We start from the raw sequence: 18250 nt of genomic DNA, 5'->3' as shown, positions 1-18250 counted from the left end.
CTGCTGACCCCCTCAGGACCCATGTAAAGGTAGAAGGAGGAAACTCACACCTCAGAATGGCCCTCTAAGTTCTACATACCACCTCTAACACACATGTATTCACCCACAAATAATTTTTAAAATGAGACACAAGAATGGGCATAAATGTGAATCAAAATCCTTCTTTAAAATGTTTGCAGCTCTGTTTTCTAGGAGGTTACCAAATATGTATAAATTGATTTTTGTGTGTTTCTTCAGAGGTGGCTTGGGCATATTTGTATTCATATAAATACCAGCACGTGTACAAACATAATACTTTGATGCAGGCTCAGTACAAATTTGGACACAATTTTTATACTTACAATGTAGGCAGATGTGCTAAATCCTGTTTGGTTTTAGGAAAACTGACTTGGAGTGCCAAGTCTTGATGACACATTATATGGCAAGCTTCTAGGAGTATCTTGCTTTATCTGATATAGTTACGATAATTGCCATTTTTTGTATCATTTGTTTAGTATAATTACAAAATAATTTTTGATTTTTCATCACTGAAGTTTTTTTTCTCTTATTAGGTCATCCATCCTGTTTAAAGTTTTCCACAGAACTAACAGTGAGAGTGAAGGCCCTACGGTGGCAGTGCATTGAGTGTAAAACGTGCAGCTCTTGTCGTGATCAAGGCAAAAATGCAGTGAGTATTTTGCCTCTTCCATGGCTATCCCATTCAGTAGCCTTTTCCAGCTAGATATCATTAGCTTGGAATACTGTTCACTTGGATGTAGACTATTTCTAGATGATTTGTAAAGCAACTCGATCATGTATTTGCAGAGATGCTAAACTGTTTTCAAGAAAGTTCCCAGTTCTTTTGAGCAGTGTAGAGGCATTAATTTATGAATGTTTTCTTCCTAATTGCAAGTCATCATTTTATTTTTTATTAAGACAGACCAGGGTTAGCTCTTATCTGGCTATGAATGTACTAGAAAATATTGAATGTATAGTTCTTTACCAAGAATGGATGAAGCAAAACCTTCTGCTAACTCAGACTGTTTCCTAAGTTAATACTGATTAAGGAAAGTTTTTATATGGTAATGTTTGAAGCTCCCCAGGCTCGATAAGTCATGAAATTTTTCTGTCTCCTAAGGTTAAGTAGAAATATCTTTTTCTTTCTTTCTTTCTTTTTTTAAAGGATAACATGCTCTTTTGTGATTCATGTGACCGAGGTTTTCACATGGAGTGTTGTGATCCACCACTCACACGGATGCCAAAAGGTGAGAAGTCCTTTCTGAAAATCAAAACGTCCCTGAGAAAGGGTGTTAGTGGAACCACACTTTTTCTGCTGATAAGATGAAGACAATAATTGATTTTCATTTTGAGGTTGTATAGATAGACAGCTGACATCTTAAAGGTAGAATATGCTTTCTGCTAAACTTATTAACTCTTTTTGTATTTATTTTCACTATTGCAATGTCTGTGAAGGATGAAATGCTTTATTTTTAAATGCATCCTAGTTCTTGCTGAAGGCTAAAATACTTGGCTCATGTAGTATCCTGAAATCTCTTTTTTAAAGAAGGAAATAAAATTGTATTAGGATATGTAGGTTGTAGCACTGCTCAGTACTTTTCAGGGTCTTAGATCTGTTTTGTTCTAAGCCTAAAAAATTTTATCAAATATTTTGTGATCAAATACCCAAATTATAAGGCACAGCTTAATGCTATTCGATTCTTTTGACACTTGTTCCTTAAAAGATATTGGTTGGGATATAATTGCTGTTTGGTTAGATTGCCATGGAGTACCCTTTGATCCATATGTTTGTGAATTTTTTTAAGAGGATGTCAGGTTTTGTCTAATGACATAGAGCTATAATCCCAACTTTTGGGGATACTGAGTCAAGAATCATAAATTCAAGGTTTGCCTGAACAAAGTGAATTCAAGGCCAGTGTAGGTAACCTTTCATGACCCCATTTCCTGTTTTAGAAAGAAAAAAGGTCCAGAGAACTAACTCAGGAGGTTGCAGTGACAGAGACTATTTCAGTTTAGTTGGTACCCCTGTTTTTACTACGTGTCCATAGATTCTATCTGAACTCTCGATTTTGAGCTGTGTATTTCCTAAGTATAACTCCTATAGGATATTTGGTAGTGTCTGCTTAGAGGGAGAAAGGGAATGAACCATAGTTTACAGACACTTACTGTTCTTCCTTCAGTTACCCTATGCCATCCTATTGTCACCTTTTGAAACACCAAATATCTATATATCTATATCTATATCTATATCTTTTTTTAAGACAGGGTTTCTCTGTGTAGCCCTAGCTGTCCTGGAACTCAACTCTGTAGACCAGGCTGGCTTTGAAATCACTCTATAGACCAGGCTGGCCTCTAACTCAGAGATCCACCTGCCTCTGCCTCCTGAGTGCTAGGAGTAAAGGTGTGCACCACCACCACCTGGTGTGAATAACTCTCTTTACCTTTCCGTTGCATCTGTAAGTTGAGATATGAGGCCACCTGGAAATCTTTAAAGATAAGGAAGATTTCTTAGGAGTTCTTTCCTGTACATTTAACTTCTACAAAGAGGGTTTTATAGTAGCTTAAGGCAGGAAAGATTTTTATTTTGAATTTATTTCAGACTTAGACAAAGCTGGTAAAATAGTAGAGCATAGCCTCCTTATTAGCTCCTCTAATATTACCATTTTACACAAACCATAAGGCACAGAATCCAGAAAGTCAGTGTTGACATGACAGTGTCTTTGTCATAACTAGAGGCCTCATTTGAATTCTCTAGATACATTTAGGATCTCATACTTAGAGTCATACTACTTTGATTATCTTCAGTCTGTGATAATGACTCAGACTTTGTCTTTCCTGACCATAACTTATTTGGAGAGTGCTAGTCCATTATTTCACCCAAACCCCCTCCATTTATGATTAAATTGAGTTTATATATTTGACAATAAGATGATGTGCTGCACTTTCTAGTATATCACAATAGATAGATAGTAGTGATATACCTTACTACTAGTAATATTAATTTTGATCGTTTAATTACAGTCATAAAGAAACCTGATAGGTTTTCCCTTTTGCCCACTAATAGCAGCTCAGTCTTTCTTGCCTATGCAGCTGTTAATGTGGTATCTGCATACTGGTGACTATTTAGTACTCCATTCTTTCTAAATTGACTAATTGTAATTCTGACTTAGATAACTCTTACTACTTTCTGAACATTTATTTATTAAATTAACTTAAATCATTAGCAGCACATGAATTTTTTATTCTATGGATGATCATTCATTTCTTTAATCATTTGGCCATTGGAAACACCCTCAAGTTGACTGCTGGGTCCTTTTGACATACCCCTGTGAGTATTTTTTGACATTATAAGGTCTTTCAAACTATTGCAAACTATTTTTCCCTTCCTTGTCCTGGAATCAACCATTATTCTAAGAAACCTGCTTTTTTATTGTAGGATTGTAATTTGGTGCTAATATCTGAGTCCTGTTTGTAGAGCAGAATCAATCTTCCTTCCTCCCTTCCTTCCTCCCTCCCTTCCTCCCTGCCTCCCTCCCTTCCTCCCTCCCTCCCTCCCTCCCTGCCTCCTTCCCTCCTTCCCTCCTTCCCTCCCTCCCTCCCTCCCTCCCTCTTTCTTTCTTTTTTGAGATACAGTGTCTTTGTCATGTAACTCTAGCTATACTAGAAGTCAATACGTAGATCAGGCTGGCCTTGGACTCACAGATTTACCTGCCTCTGCTGAAATTAAAGGTGTGTGCAACCACACCCAGTTAGAGCAGAAATTTTTGGCTAACAATCAGTGGCTCCTTATCCATTTGCAAGCTTCAAGAGTGTATATGAATTTCTTTTAGTTGTTTGTAGACATATGTATATTCTCATATCTTTTTTCTTTCCCAGAAGCATGTCAATAGATTTTTCACATTAGTCCTTAACCTTGAGGGGGTGGGATGTCTGACATCTTTCAGTATATTTGTAGCTACACTTTTGCATGGAATTTTATTCTTTTACAGGCATGTGGATATGTCAAATATGTCGACCTAGGAAAAAAGGACGAAAACTTCTACAAAAGAAGGCGGCACAGATAAAACGGCGCTATACTAATCCAATAGGACGTCCAAAAAACAGGTTAAAGAAACAAAACACGGTGTAAGTTGTACTTATGGCAAGGTGAGGGGAGAAAAGGATAGGGCCTTATTTATAGTGTAGGAGTCACTTGTTTTCTGTATGAGAAAGAGTCCCGTTGTTATAACTGGTACTTTTATATAACATGTTTGCCTTTACCGAGCCCTTAATAAAGTGCCAGGCAAGGCACTACTCTAAGTGCCTTTTATATTCAGCCATTCAGTTCTTGCAGCAACCTAGTGAAGCATAGATGCTGTGGTTACTTTATTTTTCAAAAGTGAAAGGCATAGAGACATTAATTTATATAAAGTTATACATGAAGTGTTGAACTCGGATTAAAATGTAAGTCCGGCACCAGACTGATACTTAACTTTTCCTTATGCTGCTGCTTGTGTAAAAGCAGCAAAGAAAAGCCTGTAACAGTGCACTCTTTTTGATGCAGCCTTGGTTGTTTATCAGTAGACACAAGCAGGTCACTGGGTCAGATCTTAATTGAGGTAACAACCAAGTCCCAGTTTTGTGTTCTCCTGAGATAAAGGAATATGTTTTCAAAATATCATCAATTGTAGACTGGGAAACAAGTCTATTTCTAGAGATGTTGGGACAAGTTTCAGTAGCTTTCTGTCTCTTAGGAAAAACTTTATAGTAATTCACTTTTGGTTTTATAAAAATATCTTCACATCTGTAAACCTTTTAGTCTCAAGAAATTTATGTACCTTTTCTACACTTAATACTATCTTGAAAGTGATATAACATAAATGAATGAGCATTAGCAACATGACATAAATAGAACCAGTATTCTAGTCAATGGTTTTCATCTTAAATCAAGGTCTAATTTGCTTTTTAAAATGATCTTTTGATTTCTGATCTCCAGAGAGTAAACCTGTCTTTGTTTTTAAAGATAGAAGTGTTGTATTAGAGGACATTATAACCTAGAAAAGTAGTTGGTCACTGATGTAATTCATTTGCCAGAGGAAGACAGTGAGGCTAGAGGTGTGTTTTATCCTACATGTGTGACAATGACAAAATGGTACGAAAATGTATTCTAATCTCTGCTGTAGGCTCCTTCCCACTATAAGCAAGGCTTCCTGAAGATGGATGGTTCTGAGATAATATTACTGATGATAGTTTATAAATGTTTTTTTCTTCTTTCCTCCTTCCCTCCCCCTCTCTCCCTCCCTCCTTTCCTCCCTCCCTCCCTCCCTCCCTCCCTCCCTCTCCACCTCCCTCTCTTTTCCTTTCATTTCTTTCTTTTTGACAGGCTCTCATTGTGCAGTCCTGGCTATCCTGGAATCTGTTATATAGATCAGGCTTGCCTGAACTCAACACAGAGATCGACCTGCCTCTGCCTCCTGAGTGCTTGTTTAATATAAATGTATACTTAGAAAAATAAATCTATAGGTTATTTACTACTTTTGTATTTTATGTTAGATACAAAGTTTATAATGATTTCTTTTAATAGTTATCTATTTTTCCTGTTTGATTCTTTAGATCAAAAGGTCCCTTTAGCAAAGTGCGAACTGGTCCTGGAAGGGGTCGGAAACGTAAAATCCCTATCTCCAGTCAATCAGCATCATCATCAGAAGAAGGATATTTAGAGCGAATAGATGGCTTGGACTTCTGCAGAGATAGCAATGTCCCCTTGAAGTTCAACAAGAAAACCAAAGGGCTCATTGATGGCCTTACCAAATTCTTCACCCCTTCTCCTGATGGGCGGAAAGCCCGTGGGGAGGTGGTAGACTACTCTGAGCAATACAGAATCAGGAAAAAGGGCAACAGAAAATCAAGCACTTCAGATTGGCCCACAGGTAAAAGTTTGAACCAAGCTTAGAGACAAAAATATTCCAAAAGTGTATTATTTGCATCAACACTAGTCATACAGAATAGTTTACATTTCATCGTAAAATTTATGGACAAGCTGGTGGCACAGACCTGTAATCGTAGCACTGGAGAGTCTGAGGCAAGAGGACCACATGTTCAAAACCAGCTTGGAATACATAGTGAGACAAAAATTGGGTATATATGAATGTATTAAAGGTACATACTTATATAATGCTGTGGCAGAAATTAGAGCCAGGGTAAAGTTGCATAGTGTAACACTAAAGCACCATGGCTTTTGCTGTATTCCTGGAAGGAAATTGGAAAGGGCAGTCGTGTTTAAACTGCTGTTTATTAAGTATACAGAAAAGACCAAAATATATGCAAGATGATATATATAATTTTCTACTTTAGATCTTGGGAAATAATGTAAATTTTCACATATTAAGCAAGGAGGGAAAGGAGATTCCTATGTAGCTCCAGCCTGATGTTTAGATTGACTGCCAACATCAAGTCAGAGGAATTTGATTAGCTGTCCTGATGCTTAAAGCTTTAAGTAAATGTCTCTATAGTGAGGCTTGAATTTAGAGAAAATAACCGTGTCATGGAGTTGAAAAGACTCTGAGACAATTCAAACTTGATCATGATGACTGAAGTTCTAGGGTTACCTTCTATGGGAGAAGGTGCTTTTTGTTTGTTTGTTTGTTGTTGTTTTGTTTATTATTTTTAAGTTTTAAGGGTTACCTACTGATGGAGAAGTTGTTAATTTTCATTTCCTCTCTCAAATGTCCCATGAACAAATGGTTGTATTATTTTCTTCTTCATCCTGCATATGTGAATGGTTGACTGGTTCAGAAGAGCAGGTCCTTATCCCTCTCTGGTCCTCACTTTTCTTCATAGTGACTTGGCTTATCACCAGAGTGTCGATCAGCTACTATTTACATGCAGTATGCTCTATGTTAAATTACATGAGCTTCAGTTGGAACATGTTAATCCTAGAAGATGCATAGTTTGTTTAGGTTAGTCTTACAAAAAAAAAAAAAAAAGACTTCTAAAATTGGGGCTGGAAATGGATTATTAGAAGAACCTCCTGGAAACTTAGAAATAGAAGCTGTCCTAGCAAACGTATAAAAATACATAGAGAACTAACAATAAGCTTTAATTGTTGCATTTGCTTTAATGGGCTCTATGATTTTATTTATGCATTGTAATTATTAAGGAATAATTTGTACATAATTTTATACAGTGTCACAGAATGTAATACTAGGTCTATGCCTGCATCCATCGTGTTGTGCACTAGGGGGCATTAAAACTACTTGGTTACGTTAGATTGTACTGTCTTTTCAGTTTGAGAATGTTGTCATCCTTGAGTTTTTGTCTTTTTTCTTCTTGTACTAAATGAATAACAGAGCCAGTATATACAGTCAATTTGAAAAGAACTGTCACTGATTGGTCTTTTCAGCCATACTCAAAGAGGAGGTCACCAGCAGTGTCATCTTCAAATGCAAAGGATAATGATCTGCATAATCCCCATACTCCCTTCACTAATTATTTTGCCCAGTTGAGGAAGAGCCATCATTTAGTGGATGATTATCATAATTTTTCATACTTACCCAGAGGATTATCATCTGTGGTCCTCAGGTTTGTGGAGTTTGTGCTTTAACAGGGCACCCAGAATGTGAAGGGAGTTAGTGTTTCCTGGTATCAGTTTAGGTAGCTCTTTAAGACTGTGTGGTGATTGTTGACACATTAAATTCCTGCTAAACGTGTCAATAGTCACACTGTTTTGAAATAAAATTTCTATCCTTATACCCTTTTCTTATTCTGTCTATTGAAATTAATCTTTTAATGAATTTAAATTTGATTATGTCATTTTTTTTTGAAGATTTAAGACAATTTGGGATTTTTATCAGAAGGACAGATTCTTAATACTTGAGTAATGTTTCTGAGAGTCAGTTTAATACTGTCCTTTTCTTGGGTAGTACATAAGTAATATTAAGGTCTCCAGACTCAAAGCTCATATTAAATTGAAAACAGTGCAAATAACATGTGAGTCCTTTCTTTATGTGTAGACAATCAGGATGGCTGGGATAGCAAACAAGAAAATGAGGAGCGGCTTTTTGGGAGCCAGGAAATCATGACGGAGAGAGATATGGAATTATTTCGTGACATCCAGGAGCAAGCGCTGCAGGTAAAGTTACACATTGAGGCAGAGCAGTCAGGGAGCTACAGAGCACAAGCAACAGGACTGGTGTGGTGGGTAAAGCTAAAGGAACAGGTTACTGAGACGAGATGTGGTTATGCAAGTGTGTGGCTCTCTTCCTTACAGAATTCCTTTCAAACTGCAACTACTTAGTTTTGCCAAAAATTACACTGCTTTGATTACCAGTATTAAGGGAGCATACTATGTATATTTTCTTACTATATTAAATAGAATTGGTTATTTTACTATTATTATTGTGTATATGAGTATTTTACCTGCATGCAAGTCTGTGTCCTATATTCTTGTGACCTGGAACTGGAGTTACAGATAGTTATGAGCCACCATGTGTGTGCTGGGAATCAAACCTAGGTTCTCTGCAAAAACCATTGCTTTTAGCTGTTGAGTTAATTCTCCAGTCCCTGGAGAAAAGATTCATTTGGACTCGCTTTGGAAATTTTAATCTATGATCTTTTGGTTATGTTGCTTTGTACTGGTAGTTGAGTGAATAAAAACTCTTTAGGTTAAGAGATAGTAGTACATCATGGTTAAAGCATGTGACATGTAGGTCAAGAAGAAGAGAGAGAATGGCAGGAACAGGGGTCCTAGTAGTCCCTTAAAGGTATGCCCAGGAACCCAACTTCCTTCTTTTAAGCCTCATGTATTAGGGGTTCTTTGACCTTCCAGTAGTGTTATAAATTGGCAGCCAAGTCTTTTAGCACATGGCTTTGGGAAACATTTGAGATCCAAACTATAGCAGTAATCCTGTCTGTACATTTGGTTAGACAAACAGGTAGCATTCTCTGTTCTTTTGTATTCTTGCCCATATTCCACATTAGATCCATTAGCAGACTCAGGTCCAGGATTTGACTGCTGCTGATTGGCTTGGGTATTACCATAGTCTCCAGACTGACCTGGCCTCTACTTTTCCTTTACCTCCTGGCTTCAGTCTCTAGTCTGTTCTTTACAGAGAGTAATTATTTTGTGACTCAAGTTTGATTGTGTCACTTCTCTGCTCAGAAAATCTGCAGTGTCTGTTAGCCCTACTTAGAATTTTAAAAAACCCCAAATCTCTATCCTTATTTTCAAGGTTTAGGTGATCTTGTGCATGCTTGCCTCTGGCTGCTTTCCTTACACCCTTCCCAGTATTACCCATTCCCAGGCACCGCATCTTCTTCCCTCAGACACATCAAAGGTAGTCTTCCCATAGTACTTGCTGTTCCTTGTCTGGATTGCCCTTTCTGGTATCCACATGCCTAGTTGATTGTTTACTTCCTCTTGGTCACATTTACCAGAGAGGCCATCCCCAACTCAAACTAAGGATAACACTGTTAGTTCATCCATTGTGTCACTGACTACCCATTTCCTGCTTCTTTTTCTTACCTAGTGCTAATTATCTCTTGATTTCATTTTATTTATTTACTTATTTTGAGACAGGGTCTCACCATGTAGCTCTGACTGGCCTGGAGCTTACTGTGTAGAGCAGGCTGGCCTTGAATTCAAAGCCTGCCCCAGCCTTCTGAGTGCTGGGATAAAAAGACTTGTGTCATCATACTCAGCTTGAATTTACTTATTTCTAGGATTTAAGTGTTGCAAGAACAGTCACTTTATCTTTATTTACTGCTGTAACTTGACTGATTAGACTGAAGTCAAGGCTTTGTTTGATGGATGAAAGTTTCTGCTGGGAGAAATAGGATGAGAATAGAAGTAATGGGCATATGAAGAAAAAGATGACTAGAGAGAGTTAAAAGGGGCTGCTGAGCCCCTCAGGACAATAGAGAGTCTAGTATTAAAGGTCTAGAAGGTTCCTAATTGCTTCATATTCAGTCCACATTGGAAAGCTGAAGAACCTGTAGTCTGCTGTCAGGGGAGGACTATAGCAGCCACCACCTTGATGAACCTCGTGTTTAGGAAGAAGCAAAGGCAGGCAGGCAGCACTGCTTTATTTTTCTGGCTTCTTTATATTTAGGCCAGAAAGTTGGGAAGTTCTGCCCAATCTGAGTGTGAGGGGTCTCCCCCTTCAGTTAAACGTCTTTGGAAATGCCCAGTGGATACACCCAGAGTTATGTTTCCTAGGTGGTTCTAAATCCTGCCAAGTTGGTGATCCAGATTAATCATCACATCCAGCACTTTCCTGTTTTATTTTATGCACACTAGGCAAAAGCAAGAATGAACTCTGAAGACTGGCAAGGACTCCAAGAAAGGGTTACCCCACAGCAATTTGTTTTAAGCTTGTATCTTGCATTAAAGATTGAAGTACGAATGTATAGAAATTCTGATGTAATCTTTCCCCATGAGATTGATTCATTTATAATATGTTTCTGGCTTTGTACTAAACATGCAGGTAAAGATACAGACTCAGGAACTTTTATTTCTGTCAGTTATAAGCGACACAAATGGCAAATAATCATAAACACAAAATACAAAGTGGTAGTAGGAAGATAGGAAGAATGCAGTGAGAGATTTTAATAGTGCTTCCTGATCTAGATTGTTGGTGGCTGTGTTCAGGAGATATTTTGAAAAGGAAGAGGTTTTGAAAGTCGTGATATAAAGTTTGAAAAGAAAGTCAGTTAGGCAGGCAAAAAGCTGTAAGAGTACCACAGGGGGATTGCCTAGGCAATGTCGGGGTCAGAAAAAAAAGCTGAGGAACTCAGTTCAGTATGACTAGGGAATGAATAAAGACCACACAGATGAACTGGAGAAACAGGCCAGAAGTTAGGATTCCTGTTCTTAATCTTTAATGTTTTGGGAAGCCCTCGGATGAAATAGGATGACATTTGCATCAAGGGTTGTTTTTTTCTTAGACTGGATGTGTACTTTAGTTGGTCAGAATATTTGCCCAGAATGCACAAAGTCCTAGGGTTTGGTGCCCTGCACCATATAAAATCAAATGGTGATGGTACATACCCGTAATCCCAGAACTTAGGAGGTGGAGGCCGAAGAGTCAGAAATTTTAAAGATGATCTTGTAGTAATTCAGTAATTGGTTGGGCACAGCACAAGTTAATGAGTGAGTACATGTATAGATGCATCCTCTTCATGTAGAGCCTTGTTGACTTTTAAGCTGCGTGAGTGGAAAATCCTTCGTCTGAAGGCTACACAGGGGAATTGAGGGTGGTGGAGTACATAAGTGCATGAGCGCATGTGCGGGAGCATTGCACAGCGCCAGAGGTGAAGGTGTGGTAGGTAGAGGGGATTCTGGCTCTCAGCTGTGGTGATGTGTAAACAGCTATACTGGAACTGGATCTCCACATTTTCATCGGGTATCCGACTAGAGGAGAACCGGGCAGCCGATGGGAGGACTCTCCCATGGCAGGTTGCAGCACAGCAGGTGCCTGTTTTAGCTTTTATACTTCCTATTTAATCCGGACCCCAGGAAGGTAGATTTGGGTTCTGGTATTTGGTTATCCTATTTTCCTGTATTACTTCTGTTGTGAACTGCAAAAATAGATGAAAAGATCTTACTTTAGCAATTAGAATCTAGAATGCAGTTTAAAGAACAGCCCTTTAAAATCCATTTACTAAATGGTATTTTAATCTTTGGTGTGTTTCTGTATTGTTTTATGGTTGGATGAGCTCTGGTACTCACTGGTGATAACAGTACATTTTATCCAACTAGGAGAAGAAATCATCTTTTGTTTTAAGTTGTCTCGGGAAGAGCTTGGTCTCACTTGGCTGTATTCCAGTGTGAAACCTGAGCTAAGTCCCTTGGCCTTTGAGGAAAGGGGAAGGAGGGAATTGTCAAATCAGATGTGCTGAAGAGGTTTCTTATTTATGAATTTCAATCAAACCAGTGAACAAAAGTCTTCACCTTTGTAGTTTTGTTATATGAGTATATATTGGCTCCAACAGGAGACTTTAAATCTTGGAGTTTTTAAAACCTAATATTGAAGGATAATTTTGCTTTTCTTTTGATGAAGGGTTATTGAATTGTAGTTCTGTCATTTTCTTAGGTGAGTTATATTTGTAAAATGTCCATCATGAACTCATACATGTATATATGAATTTGTTGCTAGATTATATGCAAAGTAAATCAGACTGCTTTTGAATTTAATGTTTTAAACCTGACCTTTAGAAGCTGCTTGTATTTGAACCTCTGGTGTAGAAGACAAGCAAATCATCAAGGCTCAAAACACCACTCCTTTCTTGACAGTGCACTTTAGGTTATTACAGGAATGAGGGGAACACCTAGACTGCATTTATAGACAATAGGACAAGATTGGCCTGTGTAAGACAAAGTGAGATTTTGTTCATTCTAACTGCATAGCTGCTAGTGAAGGAAATCTCACATGTGGTGCAAATCGAAGACTTTTTTGGTACTTGCTTTGTCATGTTCTTTTTATATTGTTCTTAACTGTTTACTTTCCCGAGTCAGAAGCCATTCTTTTCTGTGTGTGCTTATGTGATCAGTGTAGGTCATTTGTTTTGTTGCTAGCTGGTGGGAGTAATCAACATCCTGCCTTCTTAACTGAGCAGTTTCTTTTAATAATTAAGTCGTTAAGGAAGTCTGCTTATTTGAGGAAGTGTCCAGTGTGACTAAACAGAAAAGTCAGTGACACCAACTACATACAGTTTTAGGATGTTTGCTGGCATTTTATTTGTTGGAACCTGTTATTTAAAGATACAGCTTACTTAAAGATTTGTTAGCTTGCTCTTGACCTTTTGTTCTCATATAGGTCCTGAAAAGACAAAGTGTAGATTCGGGGCATTAATATTATTATTGGTTGGTTGTTGTTGTTAGGTCAGTGTATTTATCTAATTTGTACAATATTTTTCTTGATTGCACAGAAAGTTGGAGTGACTGGGCCCCCTGACCCACAAGTCCGCTGTCCCTCTGTCATTGAGTTTGGGAAATATGAAATTCACACCTGGTATTCCTCGCCATATCCTCAAGAATACTCGAGGTATGTTTTAAGAGCCCTTTGTATTTTTTTTTTTCCCCTTTTAAATCCCATAAGACTTTAGGACTAGAAGATATCCGATAGTGGTTTATCCAGTTCATCCTTTTACATTTGAAAGGACTTTCAAATATCCATAATAGTGGTGTGCTTTAACAGCTGCTTTGTTCTAGCTGACTTTAGATGTCCCTCCCTGGCTGATACCCTTTCAAAGCTATTGTTTAAAACTATAAGCCATCTAAATTGACTAATATACTGATATTATCTTTAAGGTAGTATCGTGAATAACAATAGTTAAATTGAATTTATTAAGAAAAGATTAAATTATATGCAGGTAAGAAGTGTGAGTGTGTGTGTGTATGAGAGAGAGAGAGAGAGAGAGAGAGAGAGAGAGAGAGAGAGAGAGAAAATTATATGTACATATAAAAGGAAGGCAAGAAATTCATCAGCTCCTACAGTACCCTGCTACTCAGGGTACTGTGGTTTATTCCTTTAGAGTTTTGAATAGCTTTGGTCATATATAATCAAAAAGAAATAGGCTAAGCATTTATTTTTTTCATGATGTCTTAAATAAGTTATCATTTTAAAAAAGTAATTTTTATTACATTTGTATGTGTGTATGTGTGCCATAATATACATGTAAGACTCAGTAGACAAACTGTGGGAGTCAGTTCTCTCCTTCCACCATATGGGTCCTAGGGATTAGACTCAAGATTATTTTACCTCTTGAGCCAACATCTCATTGGTCTCTGTTACCATCATTTTAAAGCAAGTTCTTTATCACAAGTACTAATATGTCAGCTGTCCAGAGATTGCAGTGCAGCTAAATTGAAACCACATGTACCATGACTCTTATACTCAAGGGAGAAGAGGATATAGAGAGCCCACTTTCGTACTTGGAAAAGATGATGACAATCCAGTCATGGTAGCCATGAAATGATTGCTGTGTATTCTGATAAAATTGTTATTAGAACCATTTGTGAGGGGATTGGTTCAGTGCAGGAGTAAATATTGCCAGCAGAAAATAACCAGAATGTATAACGAGACTCATAATAAAAGCAGAAAGAAACAGGATAGGAACTATATAGTCAACTCCTTAGAGCACAATTTTAGACATTTCCTATGTATTTCCTTAACCATTGGAATTCCTTTAATTCTCCATGAAAAATATCCAGCATGTGATAGTGTCTTTAGTAATTTCAGATTTTTTCTGTCCTTATTTTTATTCTTGCAAATATATATTAAAAACTAAATTTATTTACTCAATTGCATTTAATGGATTTACTTGTGAGTTCTTTTTAATTGAGTTGAATAAAATGCTTAGAGATCTTAGTTTTTTTCTTTTTAATGTGTTTGTGGCTTATGTGCCTTTGTGTGGGCTCATATGCATATTTGTGAGCACCTAGAACCCCAAGGTTGATGTAGGAAATCTTCCTGTATGATTCTTCTCCTTACTCTTTTGAGGGAAGACCACTCACTTATACAGCTAGTTTCACTAGTCATCTTGCTCAGGGATGAAGTTTCTCTGGCCGAGGTGGCAGGTGGGCAACCAGTCCCACCAGGTGTTTCTGTGAGTTCTGAATCTACACTTCAGCCCTGTTGCTTGCATGGAAAGCACTTTTGCTTCTGGGCCTTCTCCACAGCCCAGAGATTGTTATCTTTTTCACATGATAAACCTCTGTCCTTAATTCTGGTACTTACTGATTTATACAGTTATTTCTAGATTAATTTCTTAGTAAATAACTTTAAAATGAAGTCCCATAGCATGTCAAAACTTTATAGCAAACAAGAAAGAAAGGATCCTGAAAGAAAACATTTAGTGGGGGAGATAGCATTGTGCTTTACAGTATACTGCATACGATCCAAGTATTTACATATGCCTTGTGTGTTAAGTGACCTTTCTCCGGTTCACACAAGCAGGTAAGCCAAAGTAAAAGAACACCAGCGAAGCAATACTATGTTACTTGGATGGGGTCCAGGGAAAAACCTCCACTCAAGCTACTCAGAGCTTAGCTTCATGACATTCTTTTTGCTGTGAGGTCATCTTGAAGTCTTAATAGGGCCAATTCCCATGTAAGAAAGTAGCTTAAGAAATTCTTCTGCCTTTTGATTCTCTTCCTGTCTTGATTTGAGGCATAAACTATGAGATTACCGCTTGAACCAGATTTTCATAATCTCAGTTATTGAAGAAGAAACCAAACACAGTGCCTTGACTATTAAATAATGAGGCAAAATGGAAGAAAAGAAAGTAAAAATCACTGCTATAAATTATAGCATGAGTAACTGTCATTTTGAGCTTGATAACCAACTAAGCATCTCCCAACTAATTGTGGGGGTTAAGATTTCTATCTTTTGCAGATGTGGTCCAGCAAACATATTTGGGCAGTATAGTTTTTAGGTGGCTGAAATAGGATGTGAGCCACTCTAAGACACACAGCCATAAACTGACTGCTGAGTCGTACTCCATGTAGCATGTGTGACTTGGCTTATACCTTCACCTTTAATTTAAGAAATATTTGATGTGTTATCTCTGTCCCCTTTTTACGTTTTGCTAATTTGTGATGTTCCTTCTTAGCCCTTGTATACCTTATGAGTGGGCCAAAGCATTTAACTACTGCCGGACTTCTTTTAAAACATCAGCCTCAAGGCTAGTCAATAAATGTAAATTAACAACTGAGATGAAAATACCTGAAAGAATAATTTTAAGCCTTAAGTTTACTTGCTGAGGAATACTTTTACAGCCTTTTTTAAACTTGAAAGAGGGGGAGAGAGAGGAAGTAAGAGTGAGTGTGTGTGTGTGTGTGTGTGTGTGTGTGTGTGTGTGTGTGTGTGTGTGTGTGTGACAAATGTAGAGATCTGGAGACAACTTTTTGGTCTCTGCTTCCACGTTGTTGAGATAGGGTCTCTCTTGTTTCTGCCGCTGGCTTTGCGCTTCAGGCTAGTCAACTCAGAAGTTCTTGGGCAATTCTCTTTTCTTGCCACAGGAATGCTGGAATTACCAATGCAAGCTACCACATTCTGATTTTGTGATTTTTTATTGTTGTTGTTGTCTTTGTTTTTGTTTTGTTTGTTTGTTTGTTTGTTTTGTTTGAGACAGGTTCTTACTGTGTAGCCTTGTCTGGCCTAGTACTCAGAGGCAGATCGATCAGCCTGCCTCTGCGTCCCAAGTTCTTGGATTAAAGGTGTGCACCACCACACCTGGCTTTTGTCTTTTTATTTTTATTTTTAAAGCTAGAAACATAACCCAGGGCTGCCTTGTACTTGTGAGTACTCTGCCACTGAGCTAAATACCCATGTTTTGTGGGTTCCAGAGACTGACTCAGATCATCAAGATTGTACAGCTATCTATTTGTCTCACCAGCCTAAAGTGATTTTTTTAATTTGTTTTTTTATTTTTATCCTTTTTAAATAGACAGGGTCTCACTGTATAGCCCTTGCTGGCCTTGAACTCACAGAGATCTGCCTACCTTTGCCTCTGGAGTGCTTGGATTAAATACATAGTTCATTGTGCCCTGCCCAGAATATTAAACCTTTGACTAACAGGGTTTCATACAATGTTATCTGTTTTTGTTGTTGTTTGAACTATGGAAGGAAAGAAATGGAGCTTTAGGGGCAGAAAGGTCATGATAGACAGTGTAGCTTTACTTCCCTAAACATGTTCAGTGTTAGAGTTTCATACTTAGAAGGACTTACAAAGTATGTTTTTACAATGTATACTTGATGTCCATTTGTCCAGAACTACACATACACTTACATGTCTCTAGCACAGAGTCTGATGTCTGGTAAGTATTCAAGAGCTTTATTTCCTGAAATCTAAACATGAATGAGGAAGGAATTGTGAATCTATATATTTATTCTGTTTATTGGAGATTCTCCAGGGAGTAACAATGTGAGAATTTTCAAAGTCTATTGATTGACTTAAAAAGATAGGTTCTTTTTAGTCCAATAGGAAAATCCCTGAGCTAGGTATCTTGATTTCTCACTTTTGCCCTCCTGCTACTGTTTAGTTGGTGGCTGCTATCTAAAGTTTGGGGTGTCCCCTCTACTCCCATAGAAATAATGCTTCATTCTTACCCCTCCCTCCCCTCTCTCTGTCTTTAACATTAGTTTTTTTAGTTTGGGGGTGGTCCACAGAAATTGGAGGACAGCTTGTGGGAGTCATTTCTCTCCTTCCATCATGTCTGTTTGGGGAATCAAACTCAGATTGTCAGGCTTAGCAACAGGTACCTTTAACTACTGAACTATCTCACCAGCCCCTGTTCTTTCCACTCTTTAACATGGGTGGTAATGAGACACAAGAAGTTAGGAGTCATGGAAATTTGAAGATCTATAAAATATAAAGCCCTATTTTAATTATCATTTGCAGGCTGCCTAAATTGTATCTTTGTGAGTTCTGTCTAAAATATATGAAAAGTAGAACTATTCTACAGCAGCACATGAAGAAATGTGGTTGGTTCCATCCTCCTGCCAATGAGATTTACCGAAAGAATAATATTTCTGTCTTTGAGGTAAGGTAGCTGTCTAGTACCTGTCTTCCTGACCATTTCAAAACCAGTGCTCTCTGTGCTACACCTGTTGTTCATTCACTACTATGTCAACTCATTCATGGATGTGAGGAGCAGAACTAGGCCAGTCCAGATGGCACCAAGTCCACAAGCTTGACCTTAGAATAAATTAATCTAATTTCATTAACTCAAACGTCAGTCATAATATCTTCCTATATTATGTATCACTAAAAGGTAAAAATCATGTTAATTAAAATTTTTAACATTCCATTTGACAAAATGCCAGCCAATTTTACATTGTGCTAGGATGTGATAAAAATAGGTCTCAGAATCTGTGAAATAGAGCTTTTAGAAAGGATTTGTAAACCAGGGATATTGGCTTACGTCTGTAATCTCAGAAGGCTGAGGCAGGAGGATTACCATGAATTTGAGGCCAGCCTGGGCTACAAAGTGAGTTCCAGGCCAACCTGAGCTACAGTCTCAGGGGGAAAAAGCAAAGCATAAACAACAGTTAATAAAGTGTTTCTGTTATTCAAAAAGAATATCTTCTGGAAGTGTGTTTAGTAGCATTAGTAAGTCTTAATAGGATGATACAATGATGGCATGAGTTACACTGTGTCTGTGATTCTGTGTTATCATTAATAATGGTCTTTAACTTCTTGGTCCACAGTTGTATGGTTTCAGAGCTAGGTATTGAGTACTTGTATATTAATTATCCTGTTAATTAATGTA

The 18250-nt window shown here is 37.7% G+C and overlaps 1 protein-coding gene across 4 annotated transcripts in view; it reads left to right on the top strand.

The window, feature by feature from the left end:
• The window catches only part of Kat6a (lysine acetyltransferase 6A), an 84725-nt gene that overhangs the window by 45865 nt on the left and 20610 nt on the right, over nt 1-18250 (top strand). For 2 of the 4 annotated variants that reach the window (XM_027395281.2, XM_027395280.2), the window contains exons 5-11: nt 552-667; nt 1163-1244; nt 3987-4122; nt 5590-5906; nt 7989-8107; nt 12904-13019; nt 17380-17521. In XM_027395281.2, coding sequence (XP_027251082.1) covers nt 552-667; nt 1163-1244; nt 3987-4122; nt 5590-5906; nt 7989-8107; nt 12904-13019; nt 17380-17521 — 1028 coding nt within the window. Of the gene's footprint in view, nt 1-551; nt 668-1162; nt 1245-3986; nt 4144-5589; nt 5907-7988; nt 8108-12903; nt 13020-17379; nt 17522-18250 lie in introns of those variants that run through there. The other 2 variants (XM_027395282.2, XM_035453322.1) reach the window with 2 other exon arrangements.

This window comes from Cricetulus griseus (genome assembly GCF_003668045.3).
Source record: "Cricetulus griseus strain 17A/GY chromosome 1 unlocalized genomic scaffold, alternate assembly CriGri-PICRH-1.0 chr1_1, whole genome shotgun sequence".
Classification (NCBI taxonomy): domain Eukaryota; kingdom Metazoa; phylum Chordata; class Mammalia; order Rodentia; family Cricetidae; genus Cricetulus; species Cricetulus griseus.
Note: the sequence above shows the minus strand (reverse complement) of the source record. Positions and strands in the feature narration are given on the sequence as shown.